The sequence below is a fragment of the Perca flavescens genome, chromosome 2 (assembly GCF_004354835.1).
Source record: "Perca flavescens isolate YP-PL-M2 chromosome 2, PFLA_1.0, whole genome shotgun sequence".
Lineage (NCBI taxonomy): Eukaryota > Metazoa > Chordata > Actinopteri > Perciformes > Percidae > Perca > Perca flavescens.
Window position 1 is genome coordinate 33,114,527 of NC_041332.1, and position 18,556 is coordinate 33,133,082.

The window sequence follows — 18,556 nt, forward strand, 5'->3', positions numbered from 1 at the left end:
GTAATTTAGTAATTAATTAATAGATTATAGTAAAAATAAATTCTTAATTTATTGATTATTTGGTGGCAATGAAACTCAGAGGTTGCCTATTAATGATTGAATCAGGACACATGACTCTCCACCACATGTTTAACTGTATCATGTGGTGATTCCGGGCCTAGTATTACTTATTATTTATTGGATTGTGTAAAAGATTAAGAGTTAGTACTGGTGGCACTCACCTCTAAGTAGTTGTTTGATCTCTCGGCTGGCCTGTGTGGTGGTGAATTGGTTTACAATGTCCAGGGCAGTTTGGCTCAGAGTGTTTCTCACCCCTGCGCTGATGCCGCTCTGGATAGAAGTGGAGAAGAAAAATGATTAAAGCTGGGATGGGAAATTAATAATAGGGATATACTGTGAATTCTGGCTGTGTGTACTAGCCTGCTGCTAACATTAGTTGTGTGTGCTGCCTCCGCAACAACATCAAAAAGGTGATATAAGGGTTAAAAAAAAAAACAGAGCGGGTTTTAATATTGCATGACAAGTAGTATGCCAGCAGTAGTAGGCCTATACTCTGCTACACTTTTATGTAACAACATATCCCACAGGCTTCATCACACAGCCCAGTGGGATAGATGCCAAGTGCTGAGGTGTAAAACTTGCTCAGCTGAGGAGAGGGAGGCAGCTTTAACAACAGTTGCTTTTGTAAACACATTAAACAGCCAGACAGAGAGATAGAGAGACAGACAGATGGACTTACATCCAGTAGCAGGCGCACTACCTCTGTCTTCCCACAGAGGGCTGCCTGATGTAGCGCTGTGCCAGACTCAGACTGTCTGTTGATATCTATACCAGCCTGAATCAGCAAACTGCAGCACAAAATAATAATGATAATATTAACTTTATATCTATATGGCATAACCATCATTTCATTAAAGTGCTTATATCATATAATACAACAACAGATTTTTAGATCATAATTGTGACCCTGGAGTTAAGGTTAGATTAGATGAGTGAATCAGATGGATAGACAGACTGACAAGTACATGAAGTAGGTACCAAGACAAACACACACTAAGAGAGGCAGACTAAGAGGACAGGTTTTTCAGACCGTATGACATCAATGTGTCCATTCTTGGCAGCGAGATGCAGAGGGGACACTCCGTTGGGGTCAGAGGGTTTTGGTTCCAGCATGGCTGCACACATGTTACTGCTGAGCAGGAGCTGGACCACCTAAAACACAGACAGACACACATATAACTTATACATTGTGTTATACAACTGTGCGCTCTCTCCTTTGGCTGCTGAAGTTTTGGGATATCTTAGGGTCTAAATGCTAAATTGGTCATAATTTTAATGCTTTTAATATACTTTGTATGGGTGTCATTTATTTATGTTCTATGTTTTAATTTTTGATATGATTTGTAGCAGACTTTTGTTCATGATTTTATAAATACATTTCTGTTTAATTCTAAGGCATATCTTGTGTTATCTGTCATACGTTATACTGTATGTCAGCAAGTCATTGTTGCAGCACGTTTCAATATTTGGTTGTGTTTTCTCACTTTGCATGTATTCTCTTAAGATACAGTGCATTAAGCTCTCAGGGCCACTGTAGGTGAGGCTTTCCTAGTCAAATAAAGGTTAAATAAAACAAAATGAAAATGTATCTTTTTGTTTCTGGTTTATTACTTACTCCAACACGTCCAAATTCACAGGCGAGGTCCAGTGGTGTTTTCCCAGCTGAGTCTGAGATACACGGGTTGGACTGGTGTTGTAGCAACATCTCCGACTATAACACACACACACACACACACACACACACACACACACACACACACACACACACACACATACACGGATATACACGCAAATCTTACTGGCGCTTCTGAATTTCCTAGCTTGTAACAAATCACAAATCACACATGCATCATCAGCCACACATAACAGACAAACACCTCACAAAAACACACACGGCCACTAAACACACAAAAACACACACAAACACCTACGGTACACAAACACAGTTACCCCGTCATAGTGTCCGTGCTGAGCTGATAGGTGGAGAGGGATCTGTCCTTCATCTGACTGTCCGTTGATTGATGAGCCTGCCTTCAGCAGCATTTTCATTGGTTCAGTCTTCCCCTGCCATGCAGCGTAATGCAGAGGACGCATCCCTACACAAAACACACACACATACAAAAACACACAAAAATGACAACACAATAAAACACAGATATACAAGACCAAACAAGGACATTCACACGGATACATACAAGAACATGAGAATATAAAGACACATAAATGCATGCAAATACACACACTCTGTTATTGTGATTTTATAGACAGATCAGTTTGTCAGTGGCCATCCAGCAGGATGAACTCAATTATTAAACTCATTGATTTCCTCCATTGTTGCCACAGATATTGAAAATAAAGATGTGATAAATATAGAAATAGTTTTATGCATTATATCTGAAACAATTAGTCATAGACAGACAATTAATCAGCAACCATACTGATAATCTATTAATTGTTTAAAGGTCCCATGGCATGAAAATGTCACTTTTTTTAACATTAAAGGGGTGATAGAATGATTATATAGGGTATTTTACACTGTTCCTTAAAGTGTTGGTTCGGAGTAATTTACCCTAGGGTCCTTTGCACCATGACCTCGAGCCAAACACCCCCCCAGAAGCTTTTTTCACCTGGGTCTAACATTGGGCAAGTTAGTGTAGAGTAGCGTTAGCCGCTGAATAGCTTAGCACAGGGGCTAATGGACCCACGTTTGTATCTCTTAAATGACCCCACTAATAATGCCCGAAATGATACCAAAGGTCTACACTAGTACATATAGGTTATGCACTCATAAAACGATGGATTGGAAAGTTTGTAGGTACACCGGAAGTTTATGTAAATAACACTTGCCTGCTGGCTTCTGCTCTCTGCTGTTGTTGTTGCTGCTGTGAGACGAGTGCTTAGGGCCGTCTACAAACACCGAAAAGAGATGCAACAAAAATATTTTTTAATTTAACTTATTATTTAAAGTAAGTGCTGTAATATAACTAGCAGAAGACAAGTAATAATTGAGGTATGTTTGGAGACATTACCTTATTTAATCATTAAATTAATAAATATTTTTGTTGCATCTCTTTTCGGTGTAGTAATTTGTAGACAGCCTTAAGCACTCTTCTAACTGCGGGTAGCAGCAGCAGCCGCAGCAGCAGCAACAGAGAGCAGAAGAGAGCAGGCAAGTGTTCATGAACTTCTGGTGTACTTACAAACTTTCCAATCCATCGTTTTATGAGTGCATAACCTATTTGTACTAGTGTAGACCTTTGGTATCATTTCGGGCATTATTAGTGGGGTCATTTACGAGATACAAATGTGGGTCCATTAGCCCCTCTGCTAAGCTATTCAGCGGCTAACGCTACTCTACGCTAACTCGCCCAATGTTACTTAAGATACAGTGCATTAAGCTCTCAGGGCACTTTTACTTTAAGGTCTCCTAATAGGGTATGTAACATTGGTTGGGCTGAAAATTGTATTTTTTGAAAATTGCCCAAATGCTATTTTATTAGGCCCTTAACTACCCTGTGAATATGGCTCTATTTGGAACAAGAGCTTTTCTTCCAAATATGGTATGCTCATGAATATTCAGAATGAACTACGCGCTGATTGGTTTGAGCAAACTACATAGAAACACTTGGGAGACTCGACAGCAGGTCTCATATTTCAGACACTGCAAAGTTATACATTGTTTATCGGGCTATTTTGTTATTAAATTCACTTCTGAGACTTTTTTAGCGAGAAATCAACTATATAAAGCTCAAATATGGGCCGTTTTTTACGAAAATTGGTGGCCAATTGCAAATTTGGTAAGACTGTGTGTTGATTTCTCGCATAAAAAAGTTTCAGAAGTGAATTTTGTAATGGAATAGCAGAGATGTGCGTGACCTAGCTAGATTCAGAAGACTACCTGATCTCAGGTCAGTTGTGTAGCCTATGTAAATGTTGGGGCGTGACTGTTCTCTTAATACACCCATGGGCGTGACAAAGTTACAGGTCTTGGGAGGTTGACACCAACTTCCAGCTTTGTTGAGATTCGCCCGTTTTCAGCGGCAGTTTCAAAATATGAGATTTTCATAGTAAAGGGGTGTCAATGGGATTTTGAGCTTCTATGTATGTCCTATTTACCCACCGAAGTGTCGTTATTCAACTATGACAGGGTAAAATCAGTTTTGCATTCTATCACCCCTTTAATATGCGTTCCCCCAGCCTGCCTATGGTCCCCCAGTGGCTAGAAATGGTGATAGGTGTAAACCGAGCCCTGGGTATCCTGCTCTGCCTTTGAGAAAATGAAAGCTCAGATGGACCCATCTGGAATCTGCTTGTTATGAGGTCATAACAAGCAAGGTTACCTCCCCTTTCTCTGCTTTGCCCGCCCAGAGAATTTAGCCCACCCATGAGAGAGAGACATCATGGCTTTCAAACGAGCAAGGCGGCAGTTGGTCAAGGCCACACCCCCACTCTCCACCTTGCCCCCCCATCAAAAACATGTACTAGGTTCTCCGGGCAGTGCCCTTGGTCGAGGCACTGGCTCAAGTCTGGAGTTGGTCCCCGGGCGCTGTCGTTGGTTGCCCGCTGCTCCCTTGGGGGATGGGTTGAATGCAGAGAATGAATTTCGCTACATGTACGTGCATGTGACAAATAATAAGTACCTTTAAGTACCTTTACCCCCCTCTCCTACTCAATAGCTACAGACACAGAAATGGCACATCCTAAGGAAAGCTCATTGTGGGACTGGCTCTAGTGGCTGTAATTCTGCACCAAGGCTGAATTTCGGGAAAGAGACTTCAGATACAGTATTAGGGGACCACTAAGGTCTATATAAAAGCATCCAAAGAGCACCATGTCATGGGACCTTTAAATAATTTTTTCAAACAAAAAAATAATAATTACTGATTCCAGCTTCTCAAATGAAAAATGTTTCCATTTTACAGTCTTCTATGGAAGTTTTGGCCCTGCTAACTTCTGATGGGCATCTTTGTCATTTTCTGACAATCTATAAACCAAATGATGGATGGATTAATCGTAAAAACAATCAGTAGATTCATTAATAATGACAACAATCGTTAGTTTCAGCCCCATAATATGAATGCAATTTTTGCAAACATTTCTGTAGTATCAGTTTTACAGGCGAAGACTCTCAGTACCCCTCCTGGAAATGCAATGTTATTGTGGTTGACATGCTTGTGACCCTGTGTGACCGTAGGAGAATTGTTTGTGCAGGCGTTGTCCTCATGGGACGTTGCAGACAAACTGCTTTCAGACAAAAGGGCAAGATAACAAATCCCCTATAAGTGGCTGAACATGACTCAGAGAATCTTGCAGGAAACTGGACATTGCAACCCATGCAAGACATGCAAGGCTATGCTAAGTACAGCTGAGCACAGCACAAAAATCCACCATGGAGTCATTGCCAAGGCCTCTAACCAGAAGACATTAAACCCCACTTTGTAGTAGTGGCTGCAAGAAGCAGGAAGCATGTTTTTCATGGCAGCGACCCAAGACCCCCAGTCTTAATACCAGTGATGAGCCACAATCGTCAAGTTAAATAAAGAGGCCCTCCAGGCCTGCTAGCATGAGGGAGTACTGACTCAGAAGAAAGGTACTGGCAGGAGAAAGAGACACAGCAACTACGAGATACATGCAACGCAGAAGAGAGGATTTTACTCAGACCGCAGGGAAAAAGCGACACTGGACTTGACTTGTTTGTAGATGGGAGGAGAACTCAGGATGTTCTTGATGCAATGGACACTGCCTCAATTAAGGAGGTTTTTTTGAAGGATTGCTGAAAGTGATATGAGCCCATTTCCTTTCCAGTGGTCAATGCGGTAGCTCATCCTGAAATTCTGAAAGCTCAGTTGTTGAGATATTTTGATTCATATGTCCTGTGTGAATTCCAGGAATAGGGTTTTATTACGCAGGCAGTGGTGGCCAGTGTGTGGATCATGAGGAGATCATAGAATAGTGGACCTACTTTTTTATTTTTGCTCCAATAAAGGTCTGACAGAAATTTGATAATCCCTACCAAATGAGTTTTCTGATTTTGGAAATACCCTCAACTGTGTCCCCAGGAGTATCCTGGCAGAGTTGCTGAACTCATAGTTGCCTGCCCCCTTTCTGTTTATTTTTGGACTGGATATCAAGTTTTCTCACTTTGCATGTGTTCTCTTAAGTTACAGTGTGTTGAGCTCTCAGAGCCAATGTAAGTGAGGCTCTGCTGGTCAAATAAAGGTTAAATAAATAAATAAATGTATATTTTTTTCAGATTTTGTAAATTCCCTCAACTGTGTTCTCAGGACTGTCCTGACTGAGTTACTGAACTTAGTTGTTTGCCCTCTTTCTGTTTATTTTTTGGACAGGATATCAAGCCCAGAAACCCAGGCCTGAAGGATATCCTTAAAGGGAAATTTCACAGATTAGCATTAAGCTTTGTATCAGTAGAACCCCGGTAGTATTTTTGAATGACCATGCTTCCCTCCCTCATGTCCCCCTGAGAGGGGAGATCTCTGTATTGAGGGTCTGGAAAAAAACCTCAGATGACGCAAAATGACGATTTTTGCGTCATCTGAGGCTTTTTTGCCCAGAGGCAAAAGACTACAACCTGTATTCATTGTGTATTAGGAGCCACTTCCGCATATCCCAAAGGGGGTTGGACTGTCGGTTTTTCCGGAGATTGCCGAGGAAAAAACAAGTGTCAGCCATCTTGAATCCTCGCTTAGCTTCTCAGCAGGAGCAGAAACTGTTCATCCCGACGGAAGTTTTGGGACGCGAGCTTTTATTTTGAAAAGTAGACGGGACGGCATGATATGGGACGCTCCAGGCTGCAGCCATACAGTCTTGGAAATTTTAGAACAATAATTATGTGCATTCAAACTACCACACACGTGTACCACCGGGATACATTGGAACACATCGGAGAATATGCAGGACACTTTATTACAGACGCAATACCCGACACACTACGCAAGCTTTGCCTGCACGGAGACCAGCGGTGGTGGTCGATTCCTGTGGCCGGTAAAGTGACCTCATCAGTGGGGAGCGTTGAACGAGTGTGCCGGTGGAAAGCTAACGCTAGCCAGCCATCTGTTCACCAATTGTGCTTGCAAGTGTCCGCTCATTAAACAAACTGGACTACATCCAACTTCAACGAAACTCCCAACGCGAGTTCAGAGACTGCTGTGTTTTTGTTGTTGTGGAAATATTGCTGTGGACAATCCAGCCTGCTGTCACCGGGTAAGACTACTAGTGGAGGTGGGCTGTGTTACCCCGGACTGCCTGTTGCAGAAATGGGGTGATTTGTATCCAACTAACTGCTAACTGCTGGTGGAGTTTCTGACTGTAAAATGCCGACAATTCTAGCTACATCCCACGCAAATGTACGGCTGTGTTTATACTCAATGTTTATACCACAGCCCACCAAGAGCTAATGCTAGTAGCTATGAGTTAGCCTTCTCTTATTAAATGGCTTGGTTGAATTCTAATGTAGAATTCGGTCTGTTATTTCTTGATAACAGACCGCTGCTAAGGATAACACACCGTTGCCATGCATAGCAAAGCGTTGCCATGGACACAGTTCTGTTTACTCTGGAGTTATCAATCAATTCGCTGAAAGAAGTGCGGATAATGTATCAGCTGTGGCCAAAAAAAGCATGTTTTAAATGTGTAACACCACTTGAGCCACGGTGAAACGTTTTTTCGTGTATATGGTTGAAATGACAATAAAACACACTTGTTGAGTTGATCGTCTCACTGTCTGTCTGTAAAGGGCAGGCGAGGCACCAATTTCAATTTTCTTTTCACATTTCTACTACATAAGTGACCCAATTTAAAGATATATTCAGCTTTCCAGCGGTGAAATTTCCCTTTAATTTGGCATTTCTCACAAGAACATTTTGTAGATGGATGTGACATGTTAAGGATCAGAACTTCAGAATCCCAGAAAACAGTTCCTCTTGTCCCATACGAGTGAGGGATGAATCTTAAACCTGCAATTACAAATTTCTTGGCCACTTGGGGGCAGAGAAAATACAAAATTTACATATTTAAACTGATATGGCTAACTTGTTAGCAAACAGATGACCATTTACACATTGAGCACACACAGACAATAGGGCTGGGCGATACATTTTGCTTTTATTAATTCAAAAGCAAGACAAATGTAACCCCCATTTCTGGGATGAATAATAAATCAGCTCCTCCAGTTCTCTGCTGACTTTCTCTCGTGTGCTGTTGTACAGCTGGGGCAAGGCGACTTCACTGAAGTACTTGCGGCTGGGTAGCTCATATCTGGGGTCTAAGGTTTTAATCAAATTAATAAACCCCGTCTTATCCACGGTATATATGGGTACCATGTCTTTGGCTATGTGCAAAGCGACCGCTAAGGTGATTGTTCTCCACCGTGCCCCTTTCCTGTCATATGTGGTGCCTTGTGCAAAGGATTCAGCTACAGTTAGCTGTTTTTTAGCTAAGGTTTGTTGGTCACTGCGGTTTTGTTCATCTCGGAGAGACTGGCATTTTTCATATTTGGCTGGATGTCTCCGTTTCAGGTGTTGGAATAGCTTTGTGGTGCTGCTGCCTTTGACTGCGATGGGCTTTAGGCAAATGTTGCAGCGTGGGGGTCTCTTGCTCCACGTCTGTCGCAGCAAACCCATACCAGTTCCAAACAACAGATGATTTTATTCCTTTCTTGGGAACAAACTTCCCACTCTCACCGGTAGCCATGTTGTCACTTTCTGTTGCTGTTTCGTGTGTGCTATGATGATGTTGTTGTTGCTTGCCATACTGCTATGTGAAACTAATGCTACGGAAGCTCTGGGTAGCCAAAAATGCACCATTACACAAAAACTCGATTTACTTATTTTTTAAATCGCCCGCAACAAAAAATTTGAATTAATTCATTTAATAGATTTTTCGCCCAGGCCTAACATTAGCATTATCTCCTTTTTGCTCTATTTTGGTCTCCACCAACTCCTAAGGGGAATTTCTGACTCAAGTCAAGCTTACCAGTCCTTACCAAGAGCTCAGCGGGCACCAGAGGAATGATTTCCTTACCACCTTCACAGAGAGAGTTGAGGATGCGGGACCACCTAGTAAGGATGCCTGACAGTTGTATCCCTCTACTTAGAGCCATACTGGGCTGACTGGGAATGTGGAGACAGTAGGCCTACATCCTGGAGGGATTATATCTCCCATCTGCCCTGAGATTTCTTCTTCTGGAATCTGCCAATATGTGATGGAAATATTTGCTGCTCTGCCTCCATTTGGCTCTCAGTCCTGCAGCAATGTAGCTCTTTTATTGTCTATTGTTTGCTGTGCACACAAATCTGTCACCTCTCATAAATACAGAGCACTACACAGAGAGCATTGGATTGCATTTCCAACAAGCTCACCTTTTATTGCACAAGAGGGCATTATCAGTCACGCAGGGGAAGCCAGAAATGTTTGTTTTCCTGTTTTTTTGTGATTGTTTTCTGGGCAGCTGTGTCTGTTTTGTACCTGTTTCGTGGTAACATAGTGACTTGTAAGGACACTTGTATTGTGTATCTGTGTGTATTTTTACCTTTATGGTCTTTAATATCCACTGCTGCCTGGGCCTCCAACAGCAAAGAGATCAGCTCCTTGTTACCACTTAGAGCAGCATGGTGCAGCGGTGCCAACCTTCACACAGACACAGATTAGGTTTAAAAATACATATATTTGTAAACGTAGTGTAAAACCAGAGCATAACTTTGCCGAAATAATCTTCAGCGTAGAGCAGCTCCGCCCCTCAGCTCTGTGTGAGCGACGGGAGGGGGCAAATGACCTACTTCCATTAATAAGCAATCTCTCTACCCCCGAGCCAAGCGTACTCACAGCGCGCCTCTGTGTGTGTGTCTAATGGATCCCTGGTGAATATAAGGGCCGGGCCCTTGAGTCAAATCAACTAATCATCAGTCATTACACAATGCGTTAAGTCCAATTATCTGATTCCAATCAACACAATAAAAAGATATTTGTTTTCTGATAGAGCCAAATGGAACACAATCGCAAACCAAGCATGTGCACATAAAGAGCTTAACCATTAGAGAGCCTGAATATAGCCAAAATCCATAGTTGTACATTCAGAGTTGTAAAGGGAACATTTCTGAGCAAATTAAGAGCTGAGAGATGTTGGCTTTCCTTTAAGGTTACCACAGTCTTCAGTTGGCTACATGTTTCAAAGATAGATTTAAGATGAGGGTAATGTGTAAAATGATATGGATGATAGTATATCCATTTCAGAAGGAGATTATGTCCCTTTTACTTGCCACTTACAATTGAATAATCAAAACGTGTGTCAGCTACAGAATAAAGTCTCAGATGCATGTAAGAGTTTGGTGTTTCGATGTCACGGGGTCCTGCAGTACACCTGCACATCACTTCAGCAAGATGAAAAGTTAAAGGTTCCATGGCATGAAAATTTCACTTTATGAGGTCTTTTAACATAACTATGCATTCCCCCAGCCTGCCTATGGTCCCCCAGTGGCTAGAAATGGTGATAGGTGTAAACCGAGCCCTGGGTATCCTGCTCTGCCTTTGAGAAAATGAAAGCTCAGATGGGGCGATCTGGAATCTTCTCCTTATGAGGTCATAAGGAGCAAGGTTACCTCCCCTTTCTCTGCTTTGCCCGCCCAGAGAATGAATGAGTTTGTTCAATTACTAATGTAGGGTTAGGGTTAAGTCAGTTAAATTACGTAACAAAAGAAAGTTCAAATAAGTCAACGTTGTCTTTTGCTTTCACAAAAGGGGACAAACGGTGGTCTACTGGGTGAAAGTCCTGTTTGTGTGACCAATCCACCCGGACATCCTCCCTATGCGGACATTGACGTTCTTTCTACGTTGGCACCTGACTTCCTCCTTAGAGGGAGCCCTGCACATCCTGGTTTAAGATTTTGTGGGTTATATACACATTAAACAGTGTATTACTTTTCATAAGTACAAGTACGAACAGTGTAAGAAAATAGCCTGCAAGAAGACAAAGAGAAAGGAAAGAAGGAAACAATGAAAGAAAGACTGGAAAAGAGGATGAAGAAAATAAAAAAAGATGATGACAATGCGGAACAATAGCACAGAGAACGTGAATAAAATGAGCTGTAATCCCTTACCCATCTGCATCCTGGATGTTGACGTTCACTCGCTTTGTTGCTCCAAGAAGCTCTGAAACAAACAGAGAAAAGAGAGCAAAAAAGTGGAGTAACAAACTCATTACAATCTATTCAGAATCCAGTGATGAATGTATTCTCTCTCTTTGTCTAACGTTCATATTCTAATGGTTTATTCCTCTGCAGGTAGAGTTGACAGCTACACTTTAATACCTGTGAGCGCTCTAAAACAAGTTTCAGCAGCAGAGGTCGAGGAGAAGTGACAAGGTAAGGAAGACAAAGAGTCATTCTGGAAAACTCATCAGGAATTGTATTTTTAGAGGTATATTCACATGCTAAATTATTGAGCCTAAGTTACATGAAACATCTGCAATTTATGCTTTTCTCAGTTGATAATAATTGTAATATAGTCTTGTTTTCCCCTCAGTGTACTGTATTTCTATATATACTGTCTGTTTATATAAGGGTGTTTATTGTGTAAATATGTTTGTATTATTACTATTATTATTATAAATAATTTTATTTTTTTTCTTATACTTATATATAATATATATATTTTTCTCCTGTGTCTACTTAATGTGTATTTGTGTTATTCTGATTCTGTTTTTCTTTTGAGCTGCTGTAGCACAGGAATTTCTCCAGTGTGGGATTAATAAAGTATATCTTATCTTATCTTATCTTATCTTATCTTATACTTGTGTAAACAAACCTATTTCATCCAGAAACATGAATAACTTTGATTTATTTGTTGTTGAGTGTTGAGATCTGTCAGTCAACCCGAGAGAGATACTCATTTTCTATCAAGAGTTTGGACTTTAAGTTTTAGGGCTACCATTTGAATCTCATTTACATGTGATCAAATATATTATTATTACATGCACCAGACTTATGTATCTTAATTAAATGACATATTTCAGTGGAGTCAGGTTGAATGTTACCCTCCAGAAATTACTACACTTGAGGGAATAGTTCAACGTTTGGGGAAATACGCTTATTTGCTTTCTCTCCGAGACTACTTGCAGTATGTTTGGGTGTAAATATATGGGTCTCACTGTGCTTGTGGTTATGTGAATGTGCAAATGTGCGTATGTAATAACCTTGATCTTTGACTGACTGGAGAATCAGAAAGATAAAGACACCAGACAGCAGGAAGGAAAGCACACAGATGAAAATACTTTTTTATTTTTTTTTTGGTCAAACCCTCATAATCCACAGGCCGTAATCTGTAGTTGTTTTGTAATCTGGGGGAAAGCTTCTCCTTCTCCCTGCAGCTCTATCCGCACTTCATCCCTTCATCCTGCTCTCACACTCTAATTTTCACTGTAATTTGCTAAAGAGCGCGTGCTGATTGATAGTTCTGCTGTTTCAGTTTACACTCTGCAGCTGACATCATCCTCCTGCGTGTGTGTGTGTGTGTGTGTGTGTGTGTGTGTGTGTGTGTGTGTGTGTGTGTGTGTGTGTGTGTGTGTGTTGGTAAACGTGCATGTGTAGGTTTCCCCTATCTATCTCGGATTAAAAATACAAGTCATCCCCACCCCCAGCAGATGAATCAATGAGTGCAGATATCTGTGTCACCATCAGCGAGCGACGTGACCCCCGACAACAAATTTGTGGCAGGACCTCAACATCCAACATCCAGAATTATTTAATACTGTTTACTATATGGAGTCTAGACCATGGCATTACTTAATAACACTCCCCTCTGACCCAAAACCACGATGTATATTTAATACAAAATACTCGGATGCAGCTGACTGAGACGGGGTAGCCCTCTGCTCTCTGTGATCGCTCTGGAAACTGATTTTCATCCTGAAACTCGCACTTATTTCATTCATGACCGTCTGCCTAATTGTACCAGTTACTTAAATGTATTACCTTCAATGTTTAGATGTATGTATTTTCCTCGTTTGACATGAAATGTTTATTTAAGATCACTACCATAATGTGTCTCTGATGGTGTCCTTGGACCAGGGTTCTTTTTTTTTTATGATAATTTTAGGGCATAATACTGCAACCGAGCCTCGGTTACCATAGTAACCCCTGAAAGTGCCATTCTCACAGAGTATCAATCACTTGGCAGGGATAACTATGATATTGTTTTGCAACATCTCCCTCAAATTGTAGCTATTTAAGAGTTTATTTGACATGAAATTGTGTCATTCACAATTTAATGTGAAACCTTTCAGTCTTAATAGAGAGTACCAACAAGCTGGTACTGCAGCTGCTGGCAAAGCAACCTTCACTGTAACAGAGCAGATTCCCAAACCTCCAGAGACGTGAAGTGGAGGGTTTCTCAAGGGTTCTCATTACCAGAAATGTTCTGAAGTCCAGTTTTTATCCCCTCTGACTTCCGCCTGTCATCACGCATTTAGAGTTTCAGCGTTACAAGTAGCCTAAAACAAACGCCATCGCTGACTCTGTTCTCTCTCTGTTTCCAGACAGATGCACACATATGTTAAAGTGACCGGACTCAGGGTCACAATATGCTAATAGTGCAGCAACTATATCACGCTTTCATCAAAAGTGCAAAATGCCATGATGAGAGTGCTGCAAGGGCCATAATCAAACATGTTAGAATGTAAAGTAGTATCATAATATATAATAATAATCTTCGTTGGACCCTGACATTTTTAAAAGCTTTTTAAAATAATTTGTTTCTCAAACACAAAAAATAACATGTGTAACAGAGGACAAGAGAAGGACAATGTACCTTCTTGTTAGTTACACCCTTCACATTTCTATCTATGTGGCTACCTTTTAAGGAAGGAAACACAATTAATGGTGCATTCAGTAAAAGGGCTGTAACTAACAATTATGTCAGTGCTGACTCCCTGATAACTCACTGAGATTTCCAGCTTTTACTTTATTTCGAACCGCCCCTCAGTGCATTTTAGTTTCTTTAAGTTTAAAGTTGGAGGACAGTATTTGGAGGAGGTAATCAACACTTTGTGTACAACACCTGTTGTTGCCCAGTCAAAAAAGCTAATGAAAAGTATTTTGTTTTCCCTCAATATTTCTGCTGGTTTACTGTTGGTCTATCACAGTACCGCTGAGTTTAGATACAGTTATTTACTTGATGTGATGGGAATACCAGACCTTAATACTTTATGAACTACTGGCTATGCCAAAAAAACGGTCAATGTTGTTGCACTTCCTTGATCGTCGATAGGGGCATATGCATTATATAAATTACTTAGTGCCTATTTCAGTTGCTTGCTACATAAAAGAGATACAATTATGATAAGGATATTCTCATATCTCTAAGATAAAGAGCTTTATTGCAACTGAGCCAAAGATAGGGAAACCATTACCAAATGGTTTAGCAATACGCCTTACTTGTGAAGCTTCAGACAGCAAACAGTGACTTCAGTGATTGTAGCAAGACTATAGACTTAAAGGATAAGTCTGGTCAAATTCTACATTTTTCTTATTGACAACAAATCCAACGAAAACACCAAAATGAACAATGAATGAATGCTTCTAACAAGTAGTAGTATATAATGTACCTTATTTTCTAGCTCCATTTTTGACCAAAGAGCCACTCTGTTGCACTGAATTCATTACGATGAACATGGACTCTGTCAATCCCACATACACTGTTCTGCTGTAGTACTCCCCAGTGCCCCAGATGTGTATTAGTCTGCTGGTGAAAATAGTCGCTAACAGGTGCAACATTTCCTCTCATTTCAGTAACGTTTGTGAAAAACTACGGTACCCAGCTGTTTAGGTAATTACTGTCGCTCAAAATAAGAAACTATATATTTGAGTGATGTCGCAAAAGTACTGAGAGGGACTATCACATTGTCGGTTTTGTTTTGGGATTTGTTTACAGTAAGAACAAATAACACCAGCACTATCTTTAAAGCTCTTTAAATAACTTCCATCTTCTTAATGTCCAAACATGTTAGTTATCAATACACAGTATGTCTTAATATGAAAATTACTAAAATATTATTATTGGCATCAGAAAGGCAAGTAGAAGCTGTTTCAAGTTGATTTTGTTCTACAACTTTCTGTTGGTTATGAGATCCTGAAGACACTTCAAGGAAATATCAGTTTAGACTGAGCTGTGTTTGTTACTTTAAAGAAAAAGCTAAACATTGTGGGAAATGTAGAAACAACAATTTGCAGTTTTACAGGGGGTTATGGATTATGACTTATGTGTCTCCAGGAAGTTACTGTTCCCAGGTAAGAATCGTGCTTGTTATATTTTGTAACATCTGGACATATTTCGGTGTGTCACCAAGAGAATATGTATTACATGCTAACAGGCAGTGTTTTGCATTTTGATGTTTTCTTTTGCAGACGAGTCACTGCTGTATTTTAGATATATCAGCGTATTATCATGTAGGCTATTTCTGCCCTATTTTAACCCTATTTTTGGGCATATTTTCACATTATTGTTACTGTGTATTTGCCCTATTTAGAAAGTATTTTGACTGGAATTCTGACATTTTTGAGCGGGATTTCTATGGACTAGATTTGTGCACACATTTCCTGAAGGCCATTGTCTTTTGTACACTTTTATTTCATTTAGGCTAGCTTTGCCCCCCTATTTCCAGTCTTTATGCTAAGCTAAGCTAACCAAATTGGCTGCAAGCTTCAGCTGCATATTTACATTAGACATTAGAGTGGTATCAATCTTCTCATCTAATTCCTGGCTAGAAAGCAAATAAGTATATCTCCCAAAATATCAAACTATTGCTTTAATTAGTTGAAGAAGGAGCTTCACTGTCCAACAGTGAAATGAAATGGCCTTACATCATCGTCTCGGTCACCACTTCAATTCCTTAAACCATCCTTCATCAAATTGTGACTTTTTGACAGAACAAACAACTACTACAGCAACTCTCACCCGCTGCTTGGAACATCATTAGCATACTGATGTGTCGAGTGTGTTTCTTTGCACGCTTGCCTGTAAATGTTTGTGTGCAAGGTCTTTATGTGTTTGTGATTCTCCAGCAGAGGAACCCAGCTTCCTGTTTAATTATTAAATCATAAACCTGGATTCACACACACACACACACACACACACACACACACACACACACACACACACACACACACACACACACACACACACACACACACACACACCTTCCACAACTCACCCTTTAACCTCTCTCCATCACTTCCTGTCTCTACATCCCTGCATTCATATCTCGCTGTTTTCCTCCTGTTTTGCACTCTCACTCTTTCTCTCTCCCATTCTAGCCCTCCTCCTCACCCCTCATCTCCCTCACCCTCCACCCCCTTTCTCTTTGTCAGTGTGCAGTGGACTGGGCACTGAGAGCTGATCTGTTCTGGCATTTGAGGAGCAGCATTTTTCTTTTCCATGGCACTGCTGGAATGTTCAGAGACAAATACATGAGAGGAGGAGAGGAGGCAGGAGAGGAGGCAAGAGAGGAGGCAGGAGAGGAGAGGAAACAAGAGGAGAGGAGTAGAGGAAAGAAGAGGAGAGGAGGGAGGAGAGCAGAGGAAACAAGAATAGAGGGGAGGGGAAAAGAAAAGAGGAGAGGATGGGGAGGAGATACAAGTATTTAGGAGAGGAAAGGAAACAAGAGGAGAGGAAAGGAGAGGAGAGAATAGAAGGATACAGGAGAGGTGAGGGGAGAAGACAAGGATAGAGTAGAGGAGAGGAGAGGAAAAGATAGGAAACAAGTATAGGAGAGACAGGAGAAGGGGAGAAGAGACAAGGATAGAGGAGAGGGGAGACGGGGAGAGGACACAAGGATAGAGGAGAAGGAAATAAGAGAGGAAATGAGATTGGAAAGGAATAGGAGATGAGCGGAGAGAAGAGGAGTGTAGGCATCAGGAGGGAAGGGAAAAGGCGGAAAACAAGAGGAAACAAGAGGAAAGGCCTGGTGATGAAATGGGAGAGGAGCAGTTTCAAGGCTGTAATTGAAATCTAATTATCACCTCAAGTCCCAGCTGACTCAACGTCAAACACCCGCACACACACATGCACACACACACACACACACACACACACACACACACACACACACACACACACACACACACACACACACACACACAGCACATTTGTGCACATGTCTGCATGTGTAAATTTACAACACACACACACACACACACACACACGCCACATTTGTGCACATGTCTGCATGTGTACATTTACAATCATCACATTATTAGCACTAACATCTGGCATCTTCACACACCAATAATCCCCCTGTCCCGAGAGCAGTAGGACCTCCGTGTTCTTCAACCTCACACACACACACACACACACACACACACACACACACACATGCTCAATAGTGAAAAATAAGTGACAACAATTCCTCCTAATTTCATATTTCATTCTGATGACTGTTCTCATACTTGGGCAACATCGTCACACACACACACACACACACACAACACACACACACACACACACACACACACACACACACACACACACACACACACACACACACACACACACACAGTGCACCATTTAGGCTAAATGGCATCACATCAGATTTAGCCTGCACTGTCCTGACCTGATAATGACGTGTGTGTGTGTGTGTGTGTGTGTGTGTGTGTGTGTGTGTGTGTGTGTGTGTGTGTGTGTGTGTGTGTGTGTGTGAGGGAGATAGGAGAATGGAGGGATACTGACTGGCTTTCCCTGGCCGAGGTCTCTGTAGAAGCCGCTGAGCTGTCAGCAAGTCCTCGGTCTTCACGGCCTGGAGCAGCTCCTGGTCCTTCCCCATGTCCTCTCCGTCCCGCCTCGGTCCGCTCGGTCCCGCTCTCTTCCTCTGAGCGCCCCTCTCTCCTCCGTTAATCCGCTGCTACATCCTGCCGCCGCTCCGGGCCTCCCGCTGTAGCTGAGGCGCGGAGGGATGGATGCTGCCGGGAGTGGGATGCTCCGATTCGGCCAGGAGTCCAGCGCACGTCCCGCTCTACCTCCCCTCCTAGCGGTGCTACCGGCTCACACAGACGAGCGACCGACCGGACCTCGCTCTCTGCCGGGATGCTGTCCGGCCGCGCAGGAACACACTCGCGACAGATTCCAGTGATTCTATCCGCGTGACGATTTCACCGGGTCTACAGTACGTGCGTACCGTGCGTGAAAACGGTAGAGCTCGAGCGCCCTCCTATAAACTGGGTCAAATCCGCACCCCTGAAACCTCACGAGCCCTCAATCCGCAGAATAAAACGCACGGGTCGCCGATGGTTAACGTGTGACCGCTCTCGCGGTGGCGGACCAGCTAGCGCCAGCTCCAGCGCGCGCGCAGGCACGCACGCACACACACACACACACACACACACACACACACACACACACACACACACACACACACACACACACGCACACACACACTGACACACAGTCACATATGGCATTACATAAACACGAGCTACTTGCTCGCGCGCCACTC

General features: G+C 42.0%; 1 protein-coding gene across 1 annotated transcript in view; it reads right to left on the bottom strand.

The window, feature by feature from the left end:
- The window catches only part of LOC114562924 (caskin-1), a 36,520-nt gene extending 18,153 nt beyond the window's left edge, over positions 1 to 18,367 (bottom strand). The window contains exons 1-8 of the mRNA XM_028589621.1: positions 17,794 to 18,367; positions 11,172 to 11,223; positions 9,608 to 9,705; positions 2,011 to 2,156; positions 1,676 to 1,771; positions 1,091 to 1,212; positions 740 to 848; positions 222 to 330 (exon numbers count right to left, since the gene is read on the bottom strand). Coding sequence (XP_028445422.1) covers positions 222 to 330; positions 740 to 848; positions 1,091 to 1,212; positions 1,676 to 1,771; positions 2,011 to 2,156; positions 9,608 to 9,705; positions 11,172 to 11,223; positions 17,794 to 17,887 — 826 coding nt within the window. The 5' untranslated portion in view covers positions 17,888 to 18,367. The remainder of the gene's footprint in view (positions 1 to 221; positions 331 to 739; positions 849 to 1,090; positions 1,213 to 1,675; positions 1,772 to 2,010; positions 2,157 to 9,607; positions 9,706 to 11,171; positions 11,224 to 17,793) is intronic.
- Positions 18,368 to 18,556: the final 189 nt, after the last annotated feature.